Source organism: Ambystoma mexicanum, chromosome 10, assembly GCF_040938575.1.
Source record: "Ambystoma mexicanum isolate Mex_15411 chromosome 10, UKY_AmexF1_1, whole genome shotgun sequence".
In the NCBI taxonomy this organism is placed as follows: Eukaryota; Metazoa; Chordata; class Amphibia; order Caudata; family Ambystomatidae; genus Ambystoma; species Ambystoma mexicanum.
The window spans coordinates 1,425,417,902-1,425,433,642 of NC_090932.1; the positions used below are offsets into that span (position 1 = coordinate 1,425,417,902).

The window sequence follows — 15,741 nt, forward strand, 5'->3', positions numbered from 1 at the left end:
AATGTCAGAATGTCGAATGTCCTGTTTCCAAAGTACTTTTCTGGCCATCAAATTCTAACAAAATTAACTCTACAGTGAAAAGGGTAATGCCTTTGGTCTTAGGTGATTTATAAATATTCAGAAAGGAAATTGCATAACTCCAACACAAACGATCCAGAACTATAGAGTTTCTTATTCCAGAGGGTGGTTCCCGTCCTCTGGTTTCTCTTCCTTCTTTTGTACATTCCAAGATATCAGTTCTTTGAGTTGGTACACATTACAACTTGGCTCTTTGTCTTTATCTTTGTTAGGATACCGAGTGTACTCTCCTGCAAGGTGTTCCATCCTCTACTCTTAATCAATAATACCACTGGTAAACAAAACAACTTGGCTGTGAGTTTGTATCTTAGTAGAATACCTGGTGTACTTCCTTGCCAAGTTGCCACTCTTCATTTCTTGTTCAGCACAGCCTTTTGCTAGTCCTGATGCATATCCTTCTCACAACCCCTTTTGGTAATGTATTTCTTATGCACTCTTCAGTTTGTCCTTGCCTGGTGTGCTACCAGGGCTTCTCTTTGGTTTTACACAGCCTTTTGCTAGTCCTGATATATCCTTCCCAGGACCACCTTAGGTGATGTATTTATTATATGCTGTTCAGGTTATCCTTGCCTGGTGTGTATTCCTGCCAGGACTTTCTCAAATGAACACACATGCAACTGCCTGGTAGACTCTCATGTCAGGACTTTCTGAAATGAACACACTTGAAACAGCCTGGTATACCCTACTGCCAGGGCTTTCTTAAATACACACACTTGCAGATTTACTTTGCCTGTTGAACTCTCCATCCAGGTCTTTTCCCCTGTGGGCTCTGCACACACTTCCAAACGTGATATCCTCTTACGCTTACTTTAGCTGATACTGACTCTGACTGGAATACTATCCTGCCAGGGCTATTCATATATGTGTATGGGACACACTCACAAACTTGAAGGTCTCTTACTTTTGTTCTGTTTTTTCTCTCACAGAAATACCCACTGGGTCTTTCTCTTTTATGTACTTTGATTGCGCCTTTATCCATTATTTGTATTTGGCATGGCTGCCAATATGCCCCAGTCTCCCTACTTCCCTGTCGGGGGCTCTTGCTAGTGTGCTTGATTCCTCCCGCAGCAAGCTTGTGGCAGTCGTTTCTTCCCATCTCACTTCTTTCGTTCCTCTCCTTCTATACCTCTCACGGTTCCCGCTGGGCTCTACTGCTTCTTGACGGGCTTCGGTAAGTCAAACACTGCCTCTCAAAAACAAATGTCCAGGAGCCCTTTGTTGGCTTCTGGCATTCCCACAGCTTTCTCTATACAGACCAAGAAACCGTGGGGCTGCAGAGAGTGCCGTGAAGCCAACCGGCCCAAGGAAAAAGAAGAGGAAAGCAGATCGCCAGAGAAAACACGCCTGGGAAGGCTCCAACGAGTCTGGCCTGGAATTCCCCACAATACAATATATGGTTCTTACACCCAATAGCCAGTTATGGGAAGTGACAGAGTAAGGGCTTCCCAGGACTTTATGAAAACAAGGAAACGGGTAATAGAATCCAAGAAGCCACAGGGGCCATCTCATCTCTTATCAGGAATCCACTGATTCCTATGGCAGGGCCTGGGTATCCCAAAATGGAGGATACTCATAGCACCTGTCAAATTCAGTATGGAGCTGCCACCAACCCAACCCTGCTCTGTGGGACACACACAGGTGCCCAAAAACATACACTAGGGGTACAGGGTTGTACACCCAGCCAGGGGTGCCATACGGGTATCCCAAGGGTCTCTGTTCACCACAACCAAAAATAGGAAGAGCTGCACTGCCAGGAGTCCTACATGGACTCCAGTGCTGAAAACAACACAGAACACACATGATAAGGGAGTACAGGACAATGACATGGAGGTCCTGTCCCTCCAATGTATTTCCAGCATCACAGTCACCACCCTCCCCAGACTGAGTTTAGGGTGGTCTAATCTCCCACGAGATTGACACCCTCATCCAGATGGTCAACATACTTTCTGAAAAGACCATCTGCATTATCATGACTCTATGCTCAATAGTGAAGTCTAGCCCTTGCACGCTAATGGACCGCCTGAGCAGTTTTAGGTTTTCACTCTTCATTTGCATAAGCTATTTTAGGGGCTTATGATCTGTTTGGCCCTTAAAGGTAGACCCTTGTAAAGTAGGGCCTAAAAAGCCTAAGGCTCCAAACTATGCTGAAACATTCCTTATCAACAGTAGCCCACCTAAGTTCTCTATCTTTGAGTTGCCTACTGATGAATATGATAAGATGTTCCCTCCCTTTGTCATCTAACTGGGACAAGACAGCACTAATTCCAGTGGCACAGGTATCAGTTTGAATAATAAAGAGTTTGCTGTAGTCAGGTGCACACAACACAGGTGCCCTTCGCAGACTTTCCTTCAAGCCAACAAATGCCCTCTGATAGTCTTCCATCCAATTAACCTTCCTCGTTTGTTTGGGCGAAGTCAGCGCTGTCAGAGGGACAGCTATGGTTCCATAGTCCGCCATGAAGTTCCGGTAATACCCAGTGAGGCTCAGAAAAGCTCTCACCTGGGTTTGAGTAGTGGGAGTCTCCCAGTAATGTACATCCTGTACCTTACTGGGGAGTGGTTGGATTTGACCCCACCTACTTCATGACCAAGGTAAGTGACTTTCCCCTGAGCTATCTGGCACTTGGGGGCCTTGATAGTGAGGTTAGCCCTTCGCAAGGCCTGCAACATACAAATCAAATGAGTCAAATACTCTTCCCAGGTAGAACTGTAGACAGAAATATCGTCTAGATAGGCCACACAAAAGGCCTGGTCCATCAGAGCTATTTGCCAATAGCCTGAGGTAAGGTCAAAGGTGCTTACAAATTTGGCAGCACCTATGCTGTCCACGAGCTCATCAGCCCTGGGTGCGCATCAGTTTTGGTGACAGCATTGCCTCTTCTGTAGTCCACACACAACCTCAAATCCTTGGTACCTGCCTCGGAACTTGCCTTGGGGACAAGGACCACTTGACTGGACCAGGGACTTGTTGAGGGCTCAATTACACCCAGATCCAACATTTTGGCGCCCTCAGCCTGGATATGGCTCTTTACAGTATCTGACATCGGATAGCATCTACTTTTGACAGGTACACTGTCACCAGTGTCAATTTCATGTCTGCACCACGGGGTGAGGCCTGGTGTCAGTGAGAACAGAGGAGCATACTGACGGAGCAAAGTGATGCATGCCCTCTGCTGCTCTGTTATCAGATTTTGAGAAAGATACACTCCCTCCATTGAGACATTCTGAGGGTTGCTATGCAGAAAATCAGGAAGGGGCTCACTTTCATCCTCCTCTTGCTATGAAGTTAGCAGAAGACATGAGACATCCTCTTGCCTGTGGAAAGGCTTGAGCCTGTTAACGTGGAATACCAGGAACTCCCATGTTAACCAGATAGTTGATTTCGCCCATCTTGGAGATTATCCTGAAGGGTCCAGTCCACTTATCGGCCAAAGGACTAGACTTGGTAGGTTCGATGACAAGGATCTCCTGTCCTGGAGTCCAATCCACTTGCAAGGCCTTAAGGTCATGCCAATATGTGTTTAATTCTTGGCTCGCCTTAAGATTCGCTGTCGCCTGGCCCATCATTTGTGCCATCCTCCATCTGAGACCTAACACATAGTCCCCCACATGCTTGGCAGGACCTGGAGGGGTGGCTTCCAAACCTTCTCTGATTAAGGCAAGGGGCGCCCTCACGGGATGTCCGAAGAGAAGCTCAAAGGGGCTGAAACCAACACCCTCTTGAGGCATTTCTCTATAGGAGAACAGCAGGCTTGGTAGGAGGAGATCCCATTTCCTCCTTGGGGGCTCTTACAAAGCACCCAGCATGCCCTTGAGTGTCTTATTGAACCTCTCAGCCAGACCATTGGTCTGGGGATGGTAGGAGGTGGAGAACTTATATATTACCCGACATTCCTTTCACATTGCTTGCATGTAACTAGACATGAAGTTGGAGAACACCTCTTTAGGGAATCCAAGGCTGCTAAAAAATGCCCAGAAGAGCCCTGGCAACCATCTTGGCAGTTATGGTCTGAAGGGGTGTAGCCTCAGGGTACCTGGTGGCTTGATCAACCAGGACCAGGATGAACCCGTGTCCACCTGATGTGGAAGGGTCCAAGGGACCAACAATGTTGATGCCTACCCTCTCAAATGGTGTGTCAACCACTGGCAAAGGCTGCAGTGGGGTAATGACACTGTCTCCAGTCTTGCCAGATAACTGACAAGTAGGACAAGTCCGGCAGTGGGACAACACTTCTACTCCCATCCGGGGCCAGTAGAAATGTGCAGAGAGCCTTTGCTTAGTCTTCTTGGTCCCAAGATGACCAGCTAAGGGCATCTCATCTGCCAACTGCAACAGGAAGGGCCTGTAAACCTGGGGTACCACCAACCTCTTGAGGGCACCATGTTCAGGCTTAGTGGGTGCACTACAAAAGAGCTCACCCTCCCAATAAATCTTGAACGACCTAGGCACTTCACCTGTTGCCTGGGCCTGGGACTGTTCTCTTAGACCCTCGAGAGAGTTGCAATCTCTCTGACCCTTACAGAAGTCTCCCGTGGAGGCCCTCCTTCATCCAGCAGTAATTGAAGGTCAGGGTGATCCTCTGGGTTGGGCACCTCTCCCGCAGGAGGGTCTTCTGGCTCTTCTCCCTCAGGAGTTGAGCCTTGGGTTAGCACTGGACCCAGCAAATTCAGATGCCTGAATCCCAGTGGGTGCTGCTGAAACAGCAGGAAGATACGGAACCCCTTCACAGAGGTGTACTTCTTACTCTTCCATCTCGCCTGGGGTCTCCACTTTGGCTTGTGTACCGGACTAGCAGTCAGACCTGGTGTGACCTGTGATCTAGTGACTGTAGTCCATCAGAGAAAATCCCCAACTCTACTAGATCATTCCCCAACATAATGTGTGCAGGTACATTGTCCTGAACCAGGATGGGAAGCTTTGCTGTCTTGTCCTCAATTGCGATGGTGACTAGGGCAACAGTGGGTAATTTGGAAGGCCCACCAGCTAACCTAGTAGTTCTCAGAGGAGCACATACATGGTCTTCTGGCATGAGTGGGGTCATGTCCACCACTGTCATACTTACCCCGGTGTCTCTCTAACCAGTACAAGGCTGGCCATTCAGGAGGACGCTTCTCAAAAATCTGCGGGTGTTTTGTGGGATAGTAGCCAATACTTCTGCAAACTGGTCCCAGGCTCCAAGGGACACTAGGAAAATCTCTGCAGGAGCACCACATGTGATTCCTGTAGAGGAGGGGAGGACAGTGGCTTCCACCTTGGGCATGGAGCAAGGGTAGGTCAGGCTGACAGCCTGGACTCCAAGTGCCTTACTTTTACTCTTGGGGTCACTCTTCTTGTGGTCTAGAGTCGCACAGTCCCAAAAAGTGCCAGGAATGTGAGGTACAGTACTGGAGCCACTGGGAGCCTGCTTTGCAGCAGGAGAAATGCTACTCTACTCCCACCCCCCCATAAGATTTATCCCCACTAGATTTTTGGTTCTTAGGAGAGGGAGGTTTAGGTTTACTCGACTGTGAATGCTTCAGGGACTCCTGAGACTAATGAGAGGTCTCTTTCTCTTTGTCCGTGTCCTTCCCACTGGGTTCCTTAGGGGACACCCGGTGGGAGACCTACTTCTCAGCCAGCCTGACCAGCTGAAAGGGATCCAAAATGTTATGGTCCGCAACATACTAATGCAGCTCTAGTGAACAGCTTTCAGAAAAATGCTCAAAAAACAAAAGGTGGGACAATTCGACAAATGTTTTCCCCTTGTATACATCAATCCACCCCATCATGTTCCTATGTGCAGCACTCAACCAGTCAACCCAAGACACATTGTGCCTCATTACGATACCAGCGGAAGCCGTGCCGGTAAAACAGGCACGGCTGCCGCTGATATACATTTTTTTTCGGCCCCCAGGTATTGGCAATTACTGGGTCATTACGACCCTGCCTGACCTGGTAATTGGCCATTCCGGGGTGCCGGTAAAAAATGCTCCCCATTTCCATTGAGCCCAATAGGGCTCAATGGGAATGGGGAGGCCGGATGCACCGGCACCAATGAAAATGGTGCCGGTGCATCCAGCATGGTCTGCTCGCGGGTGCCAGTCTGCCCGCCAAGTCAGACCTGGCAGACTGTAAGGCACCCGCGAGAAGAACTCGTAGTTTGCTGGTACGGTTACAACAGTACTGGCAAGATTACTGGTACCGTTGTTACTGTACCGGTAAACTTGGAATGAGGCCCATTCTCTCTTTTCTTATATTCCCTGAACCTTTTAAGGTATTAGGTAGGTATTTTGCCAAACTTGGCAATCAAAGCAGATTTAATGCATTCATACTGACCTCGTTCCTCCACACTCAGTTTCAGAATACAGTCATAAACAGTCTGAGGCACTCTACTTAACAAACACTTAGCCCAATGTCTTTTATCAACATCATGGATTCCACAAGCCATTTCAAATGCTTCAATCCATTGGAACATATCAAAACCCTCCACATACACACTGTTAGGGAGAATTCTCATTTTATGGCTAATTTCCCTTACCTATAGAGTCCCCCAGCAGCTTTGCTGGATTTGAAGGGTTTGTTTTTTCTCATGCTAAATGTGAGACTCTTTTTCCCACTCTTAGGCATTTTTTGCTATGTGTGTTCTAGGCTATTTTTGTGTTTAATGCATATGGATTTTCTCTCCCCTCCATAGGAACCATCTTTTTTCACATGTGTTACACAGCACCCTTCGTGCAGTGGCACAGGGGTGTCGTAGCGACCCCCAAACATAGACTCCATACCCTGGGTTAGACTACTGAACTAAACTAGTACAACCCATCTTACTATGGAGGTACTGGGAAGGGTTAATCATTTTCCCTTATGTTCATCTTCAGGAGGGTACCGTACAGTCCCTCTCTCCAAAGTTTCTGGCTGGTGGCAGTGGTTACTACCGAAAATATTCAACCGCAAATATTTTCCTATGGGATTTTCCCATTGTTCGAGGCTACCACATTTTCTGACAGCCTCTAACATACCGCCTGTGTATTTTAATATTAACTTTACTCCAGTAGGTTTTATTTGCCAGAACTTTAATATAACTTCTTTCTCGTGTCTTTCTCTAAACTCCTAACCCAGGTCGGGATGTTCGTCCTTTTGGCGGGCTTCTGCCGAGAAGCCCTCCTTTCGGCGCCACTGAGTTTGGGGTGGGTCCATTGTGTGGGAGGGGGAGTAGGACCCCTGGACAGGGTTGCCTCAGCAACCCATGTTGCACTCTATCCTGATAGGCTGCAGGGTGTCCCGCCAAAATGACCACTCCACTGTGTGAGTGACAGCTAGGCTGTATGAATGGGGATCTTTTTGCATAAAAGCAGGGTTCTGAGGACTGGAAGAGCAAGACATCGCCACTGGAACTAAGAAGCCGAAGAGGAGAGATGCCAAAGACATCTGCAATGACTGAACCACTGGTGAAGCCCTGCTGCAGCGTCTCACCACCTTTCTCCACACGACAAGAGAAGATCGTCATCTGCAAGAGCCTTCTTCCCTTGAGCTGGTGGGGCCAACCAGTTTGCCAATTGCCTTCCTGGACCTGCCTTGGTCGAATCGCCAGTACCCTGTACATGGAGACCGGATAGCCAGGTCCCCGTCCACCCAGACCGTGATTTAAAGGAGCGTACCTTTTATTCGTCGGACAGCACCGTGGCTGGTTTCATCCCTGGGTAGTGTAGTAACTCGAACCTTCCTCCATGACAAGACCCCCTCTTCCTCTGCTGGATCCCCCGAACTGCAGGAACTACCATTAACAACCACCACTGGAGGAGCCACTTCTTCATTTTAAAGATACATTGTTCCACCAGGCCGCCCTTTCTGCGTGGTAGTGCTAAAGGTGTTTTAAATCCTTTACTTACCCGTTGAGTTGGCTGCCCCTCTCTCTTAACATTGTCTTTCAACTTCTGCATCCACCTTTTCAAATCGTTAACCAAAGACTTGACTGCAGCTACAAGAACATTTTGCTCCTGGGCCCTTGCCCTGCAACATTGACTCTGGCACAGGCCTACTGACTCTGGATAAATTTGTTAGAACTGTCTTCTCTAGATTGCTTCTCAACTAGAAATGTGTTGGTGCACCTACTTCTTATAACCACCCTTTCCTTCCAACTTTTAAACCTTGTGAAATGCCATTTTGCTCAGTTTTCACTTAAGTATTTTCTATACCAACATAGAAAGGTTTGGAATGCACAGAATGTCTGAAGAGCATGTAACCCACCAAATCACATCACCACGCTTACTCTCTTCTTTACACCACCAGTCAACTAGAACACAGAGATACTATGACACCATTCGGTATAACTGTTCTCATACCAACATCTGCCTCATTCTGCCCATCACTCTAACTAAACACTGCTGGTTACTCACCCCCAGCCAGGCGTTCTCCTCAGGCCTAACGCAGCCACAATCGGTCTGGGTAAATCCTGCCAGAAGGAACACATACTCTTGATCTCTCAGCCACCACACCTACCGCTAAGAATCAGCCATTACATAAGTACCACACCGGCTGCACACATATCCGGTGCTCACACGCACCTTTTGACTCTCTTTAATCTCTCAACTGACCTGAACTTCGGTTCCCGAGGGCGTTCAACCTACCAGCGCCTTCAGACCATACCAATGGTATATAAGGCGCTATATAAATGCAAAGTAACATAACATAACATACTGATGCACTGCCTTGCTTAATCTGGTTCACAAACTTATGGAAAGTGTTGCTAGGGTGTGTAAGAAGATATTTCTGTATAACTTGTGCTTTCCCTCCCTTGTGAGAAATTGCTAGAGTGCCACTTGTGTTTGGTTTACACTGTGCTGTTTTGCTCAGTTTTCACTCTTGCTCAAACTTGTCTACAATTTAACTAGGGAGTTGTGTATACTTTCTTTGACTGAATTTAACTTGCTTTAAGAACTGTGATAGATGTGTTTAACTAGAAGTGTATAAAATAAATATATATCTACGTTTTAATACAAAGCATTGGTCAGTGTTTCCTTGTGCCATAGTACTGTAGGCCTATTGTGTAAACCCCGAATACTTCTCATCTCCCTCTTGAGATAAGTCTGACTGCTCAGCCACAGCTACCAACTAAATCTTTGTGGTACAGACTGATACCAAAGGGGATTTATTGCTCTCACCTGTAGTCCTAATCTTCTGTAGTGTTCCCTAAGGGAACTGCACAGGATTCTGCCTAACACACAGCAACCAAATCTTTCATAAACTTGGTGTCATGGGACCTGACACTCTCAACTGGTTTGGCTGAAGTCTCCACGCTAGCTTTCTCAAGCTGGATTCTCTGACATTCAGTGTCCGTGTTTTAAGTTCAAGATCCCTATCTTTGAGTATCATTTGCTGTGCCAACTCCTCCTTCTTTAGTACAGCTTCAGTTTTCAACTGTGTATATTCAAGGGCCAATTTAATCCTCAATAATTAAAGCTCCAAGGCATTCCCTGAAGAAACAATGCTGGGTTTAGGAATAGAGGCAGCAGGAGTGGTGGCACTCCTAGAAACAGATTCAATACCAACCCCAGGGGCAGGGTCCTCAGTGGTTTCACTCCCCCCCATCAAGAGCATCACAAACAACCTGGTAGCCCGCCAGGGCCGCTATCAGCTCAGCCCTAGAATTATCTTCAAAATCAAACTCTGTAGATTCATAAGCACTCGGGGAGCCTCCAAGCTCATCCTAGTCAATTTACCATTTGCATTAGATTCTATTGCTTGTAATGTAGTTATCCTAGTACACACCACCAAACATTAAATTAACAACGTTTGGATATTTTGTAAGTGGCAAGGTTACACACTGATTCTTAAAACCATTAGCATCCCACTGCTGCCACCAGACTGGAGGGGGGTTATCTGTACTGCTGCCCTCTATATTGGAGAGTAGAAGGACAGAGCACCCCATATCGTAGAATGGACGAGCAACCAAGGTTTAAGTTCTCAGGAGGTGATGCAGGTTGGTACTTAAGTACAGTGTAGTCCCCAAGACCCCACAAAGGAATGTCCACATACTATGTTATGTGATAACACAGTTTGTTATATAAATAAGGTTCAATATATATACACAAACAAAAAAACACTTTGTGCTTTGGCAAAACTGATATGGTAAATATGTAAAATGTCTATGTGGTACCACAGTTCACTCTTGACTCCTTTAAAATGTACCAGCTGCTGACAGTTCCAATGGTATACAAATCAAATAGTAATGTGAATCAACATCAGACATAGGAAGGGAGAAAAGTTAGGTTAAACAATAGCATAATATTTTGTCCAGCTACCAAGACAAAGTTCTGTGTAAGGATCCCTCCCATCTAGGCAATCTGTAAATAAAGTGCATCAACAAGCCCAGTCCATATATGTTTAAAATAGTCTTTTTTCTTGCTAAAAGTTCTACTACCCCAGTGTACCTGACTTTAGCAGAGTTTCTTCGACGATTCATCGATGGATCCCTCGAGGGTGAACTCCCTGTAAAGCAGGAGCCACAGGGTGTTGAGAGTATTTGAAGAAGAGAGTTTGGAGCCACAAAGAAGACTTGATGAAGAACGTAGGCCCTGCAGTGGGCGTCGAGGGTCGGCTTCGGATGTCGGCATCTGCGATCGGGATTCGACCATGGCTGGACTTTGGATCTTTACTTGTCGGCATCTTTGTGGACTTTGGGTGGCGGGAAACCCACTGGCAGATTCTCCTCGGTACATTGACGACCTTGACTTTCTCCTGCGGCACAAAGTGATCGACCGTGATGGCAAGGGAGTCCTTGGTTTAAATGTTCTTAGACAAAAGGTAGAGCATTGCAGCTCCAGTAATTGAGCAGCACAGCGTCAAGCTGTCCTCGCTTCTGGGCAACACACTCAATTGGCTTCTAGAGGTTACGGAAATCCTCTGAACCCCAGTTGAAGGCAATGGACTTCGATGGCCTTGATGTCCGGGTGCTTTGCTTTGGATTTCTCGGCGGGCCCCATCTTCGATCGACAGCCTTTCGGGACTGGCTTTCAGGGTGCCTCGATGAAGATCAACTTCTGCACGATATTCCCTTGTAGCTCGGGGAGAGGTCTCCTAGCCAGGTCCTCTCTCGATCAGTCCTCGACACATTCGACAGCTTTCGGAACGGGTAAAGGAAAGCAGCAGCAATTCTTCTTCCTCCAGCTCGGCTTCAAGGATAAACAGCTTCAAGTTTCAACTTCAGCTTCTGAACAATTCTGGCAAGTGAAAGGTCCTCAGATATACAGTTCTCTCTCTCATTCACACTGCTGAGCCAAGCTAAGGCAGCCAATAATTCAGAAGGGCATTCAGGCTCACAGTGCATTCAGGACATGCACTTCCAACCAGATATCCATAACAACAAATGTGGATTAGGGCAAGTGTCCAGCCTTTCAGCCCACCACACACACTGCATTCATGTCAATTTCGGGGTGGGCTGTCTCAATCTTTGTGTCACACACACAGATACCAGACACCCATAACAAGGAATGCATATTGGTCACACACTCCATTCACCCAGGTCGCACCACAAGGGTGTACCCACAACATACCATCACTGTGAAGGCTCCAGCCAGTCTGGCATGGACTTCACTGCAATACCATATATGGTTCTTCCACCCAACAGACAGTCAGGGGAAGGGACAGAGCCAGGGCATCCCAGGACTTTGGGAAAACAAGGCAACAGGTAATAGAAACCAAGAGGCCACCGGGGCCATCTTGTCTCCTATCAGGAATCCACTGATTCCTATGGCAGGGCCTGGGTATCCCAAAATGGAGGATACTCAGAGCACATGTCAAATTTAGCATGCAGCTACCACCATCCCATACCCTGCTGTGTGGTCCACACACAGGTCCCAGATACATACACGAGGGGTACAGGGTTGAACCCTCACCCATGGATGCCCAAGGGTCTTTGTTCACCACAACCAAAAAGAGGAAGGGCTGCATTGCCAGGAGTCCTACATGGAATCCTGTGCAGAAAACAACACAGAACACACATGATAAGGGAGTACAGGACAAGGACATGGAGGCCCTGTCCCTCCAATGCATTTCCAGTATCACAATCATCAAAGCCCTCCAACATAGTCCTAACATAGTCCTTCTCCATCATATTCATTCATCATAGTCTTTCTGCTCCATCAGAGTTATTTGCAATTTATTTGTCAAAGTCCTTAAGACTAGTACTGCATCTTCATGCCAGTCCTTCTCCTTTATCATTGAACTTTTCCTTTTTCATAGTCCTTCATCATAGTCCTTCTCTGTCATCATAGCCCTCTCATCATAGTCCTTCTTCACCATCATCCTTCTCCTTCATCTTATTTGTCATTCCTTCGCCTTCAACAGACCCGCCACATAGCCTTTCTCCTTCACCATAGTCCTTCTACTTTGTCTTAGTTCTTGCCCTTTGTCAAAGTCCTTCATCATACTCGTTCATGTTTGTACTTCATCACAGTACTTCTTCCTAGCTGTAGCCCATTGTCAAAGTTCTCCTCCTTTGTCGCATTCCTCCTTCTTATTACTTTATCCTGGTAACTAATTGTTTCCCTACTCCTTCACACTAGTTCTGCTCCTTAATTACAGACCTTCATTCTAATCCTCATCTATAGATAATCTTTATACCAATATTTCACTATAGGCACAGTCAAGTACACTACTCCTTCTCCATCATTATAGTCATTCCACGTCATCATCTTTCATCCTTGTCATGTTTCCTAGTCAGAGTGTCTCTCAGGTACATACACTCTGTCAATCGCAGTCACAGGTGCGCTCTCTTGCACCCCTTTGCATCAATTGATCAATTATTCCTTCTTTTACCTCTCTGCATACCCCTACGTATTCTCTCTTTCTCTCTCTTGCCCTTCCACCTACTGGGGACCATTGAGGGTGGCCAAGGATGAAAATGCCACAAGAGGGGGTGAAGAAAGAATTAAAGGTATCGTGGATAATGTCACTCAATTATAATTAAACTACCCTCCTAAATCTGCACATGGATCTTCTTGCAGTAATTCTACATTTTTCTGCTGGGTGGGGGCGGAGTGGAGGGTTCAAGGTATTCATTGGGCAGTAACCTTTGTTATTAAGCATGAAACGTTTAGGAAAGGACTGAAAGCAGAGGAGAGGCCTGGGTAAAGCAACTTTTTTGTCTCTCTGATAAATGTTAAGGTATGAACGATGCTAAAATATTTCTCAGCCAGAAATGGGCAAATGTCCTTGGTGCTACTGGATCTCAATTTCTTCAAATGTACCTAGCATATTTACATAGATGTTGATGCACACTTTGTGCCTCATTACGAGTTTACTGGCAACCTTGCACTACCGTTGCTGCCACCTGACATCCAGGTGTTACCGTGATATCACAGGCGGCGGCGGTACAGTAAGTTCCCATTCCCATCTCCATGGAATGAGAACACTGGAGCACCAGCACCATTAGTAACGGTGCCGGTGCTTCAGTGAAAAACTTGCCGGTAGGGGCCTGAACTACCGGCAGGTCAGGCTTGCCATTTGTTCAGTGCCCCTACTGGCAGACTCGAATTGAGCCGGTCCCAAAAAGGAAAAATTAAATAAAGCCATGCCTCACATATACTGGTGATAAGAATTGCTTACACTTGATTTTATGGTTTCCATCCAGTCCTTAGTATATTCTGCCTTAAAATGTAAGCACCTTATAATTAATTATGATCATTCTGTCAGTTAAATGACTATACACCTTTACTGTAAAAAGGTTTACAGTCTCTTCTTACATCAGTAAGTTGTGGTGCCATGATGTGGGATGGTAGGGTTGCTTTTACTCTTTATTGACGACACCACCATGGTGAATAGTGAAGTATTGATTGTGCGGCAGATGTCCACAATGTTGCTATAACACAAGGGGACCCATAAAGTCAAACTATTAAAACAAAGAGGAAAGGAAACTGAACAGGTGCGGCACATTGATGCATAGTGTACCTGAGATTTGATGAGATGATCCTTTTCAAACTTGAAAAGGAGATGGATTTGATTATGTTCACAAAGTGGCGGAAAACCAATAGGATAGTCTAACCCTTGACTTAAATCTAGAGAGAGCAATATGATTCATAAAGCGGCTACTTCGACAAGCTCGGACTTACCCCAGACTTACTCCTGAGCAATATGGAAGTAAGTCGGGAGTTAATCGGAGTTACTCATAGTGACTTCTTTGTGAATCAGCATACTAAAATAATGTTTTGCAGAGGAAGAAGCTGTATTACAAGGGATTGAAGACTTGGCCAGCCATAACACTTATGCAAATCCAGACTCAATCACAGACAGAGAAAAGGATTTCTATTGGTGCCATATTCAGGCTATGGAAAGTCTCTTTGCACGTGTGGCCAACACAGCCACAGTTTGCATGCAGCATGCTGGTTACTACCCTTTTGTATTGTGTGTCTCAGCATGTATAACGTACACCTAGCTTGGAGACAATGTAGGGTTAACAGATGATGGTGGAAGGCACCCGTCTTATTAGAAATGCTTGGAATAGGTAACACGTTGATAGTAATGGACGAAATGGTTTGGAAAGAAAATGTCCTCCTGCTTGACAACATTATTGATGAATAACTGTAATGCGGGAAAAGAGAAGGTAATTGCGACCTTCCTCTGGCATCTATAATAAGGCGCAGTGAACCCCTTCCCGCAATCCCTTATAATGTGATGTATCGATTCATCTCGCTTCTAAATGTCTCAATAATAGGTGTTACTTTATCCCCAATGTAATGCTCACTGTGTCCATGTCAGAAGCATGTCAGAGTGACTCGGCCTTGGCGTACATGCAATCTGTGACTGCATGTCTCTGAGGCGAGCGCTTCACTCACTGAGCTACTTAACATCACGTTTACCTCTACTTGTTCATTGATGAATGTACAAACACATGCTCGGGGAGCCACGAAGTGAGGCATGTGGGGACAGGGAAATTACATAATTAGAGAAAGGCATTACAGAAATAAATAGTGGCTAAAGATTAAGAGGTCTGGTTAGTTTGGGAGGATGTTCCTAGTGAAAACAAAGAAAACATTGGAAGGTCATACAGTTTCAACAGCCATTTAAAAAACAAAAAAAACATATTGTGCACTTTGAACTGCAAGAGTACTAAAATTGGGCAGTTGTACGTAGAACGACTTAAGACAGTGAAAGGAGTTTCTGTGCCCGTCCTTTTTGCGTAGGAATGAATTACAGCTGAGCAGTTAGGGGGTTAACAGATAGTTTACACGTTAGAAAGCTCATGGCTCTCCCGGTGGGTGCCATGCCATACCTTGCACTTGCGTCTGATAAACAAGGAAGTACTCGTCGGTGCCACAGCTCTCAAACTCCTCCCCGCTGCACTTCTGCGCACAGAGCTGCTCGTCCTCGCGCTCGTGGAGCGTGAAGCACGTGGTGGGGAACGCGCAGTGACAGAATGTTCCGGAGAGGACTGCCAACGGGTATTCCTGAGGGAGCAAACAAGAACACTTACTTGGGGTCGATTCTCAGCGGCCTGAAAAGAATACTGCATTCCACTGCTGGCATTACACAGAATCCCGAAGGCACCTGCCGCACAGCAGATGGCATCGCCTTTATATAACATGCCACGCGGAAAAAGCAGAGCTGTATCCACGGGTCCCGAAAGGAGACCACTGCAAATCAAAGCTTCAGTTTAGACCCAGCAATTCACAGTCATGTATGGAGAGGCC

The 15,741-nt window shown here is 46.4% G+C and overlaps 1 protein-coding gene across 3 annotated transcripts in view; it reads right to left on the reverse strand.

Moving 5' to 3' along the window:
• The window catches only part of WSCD2 (WSC domain containing 2), a 1,541,956-nt gene that overhangs the window by 355,738 nt on the left and 1,170,477 nt on the right, over window positions 1–15,741 (reverse strand). For all 3 annotated transcript variants that reach the window (XM_069619485.1, XM_069619486.1, XM_069619487.1), the window contains one exon: window positions 15,324–15,498. In XM_069619485.1, the coding sequence (XP_069475586.1) occupies window positions 15,324–15,498 (175 nt within the window). The remainder of the gene's footprint in view (window positions 1–15,323; window positions 15,499–15,741) is intronic.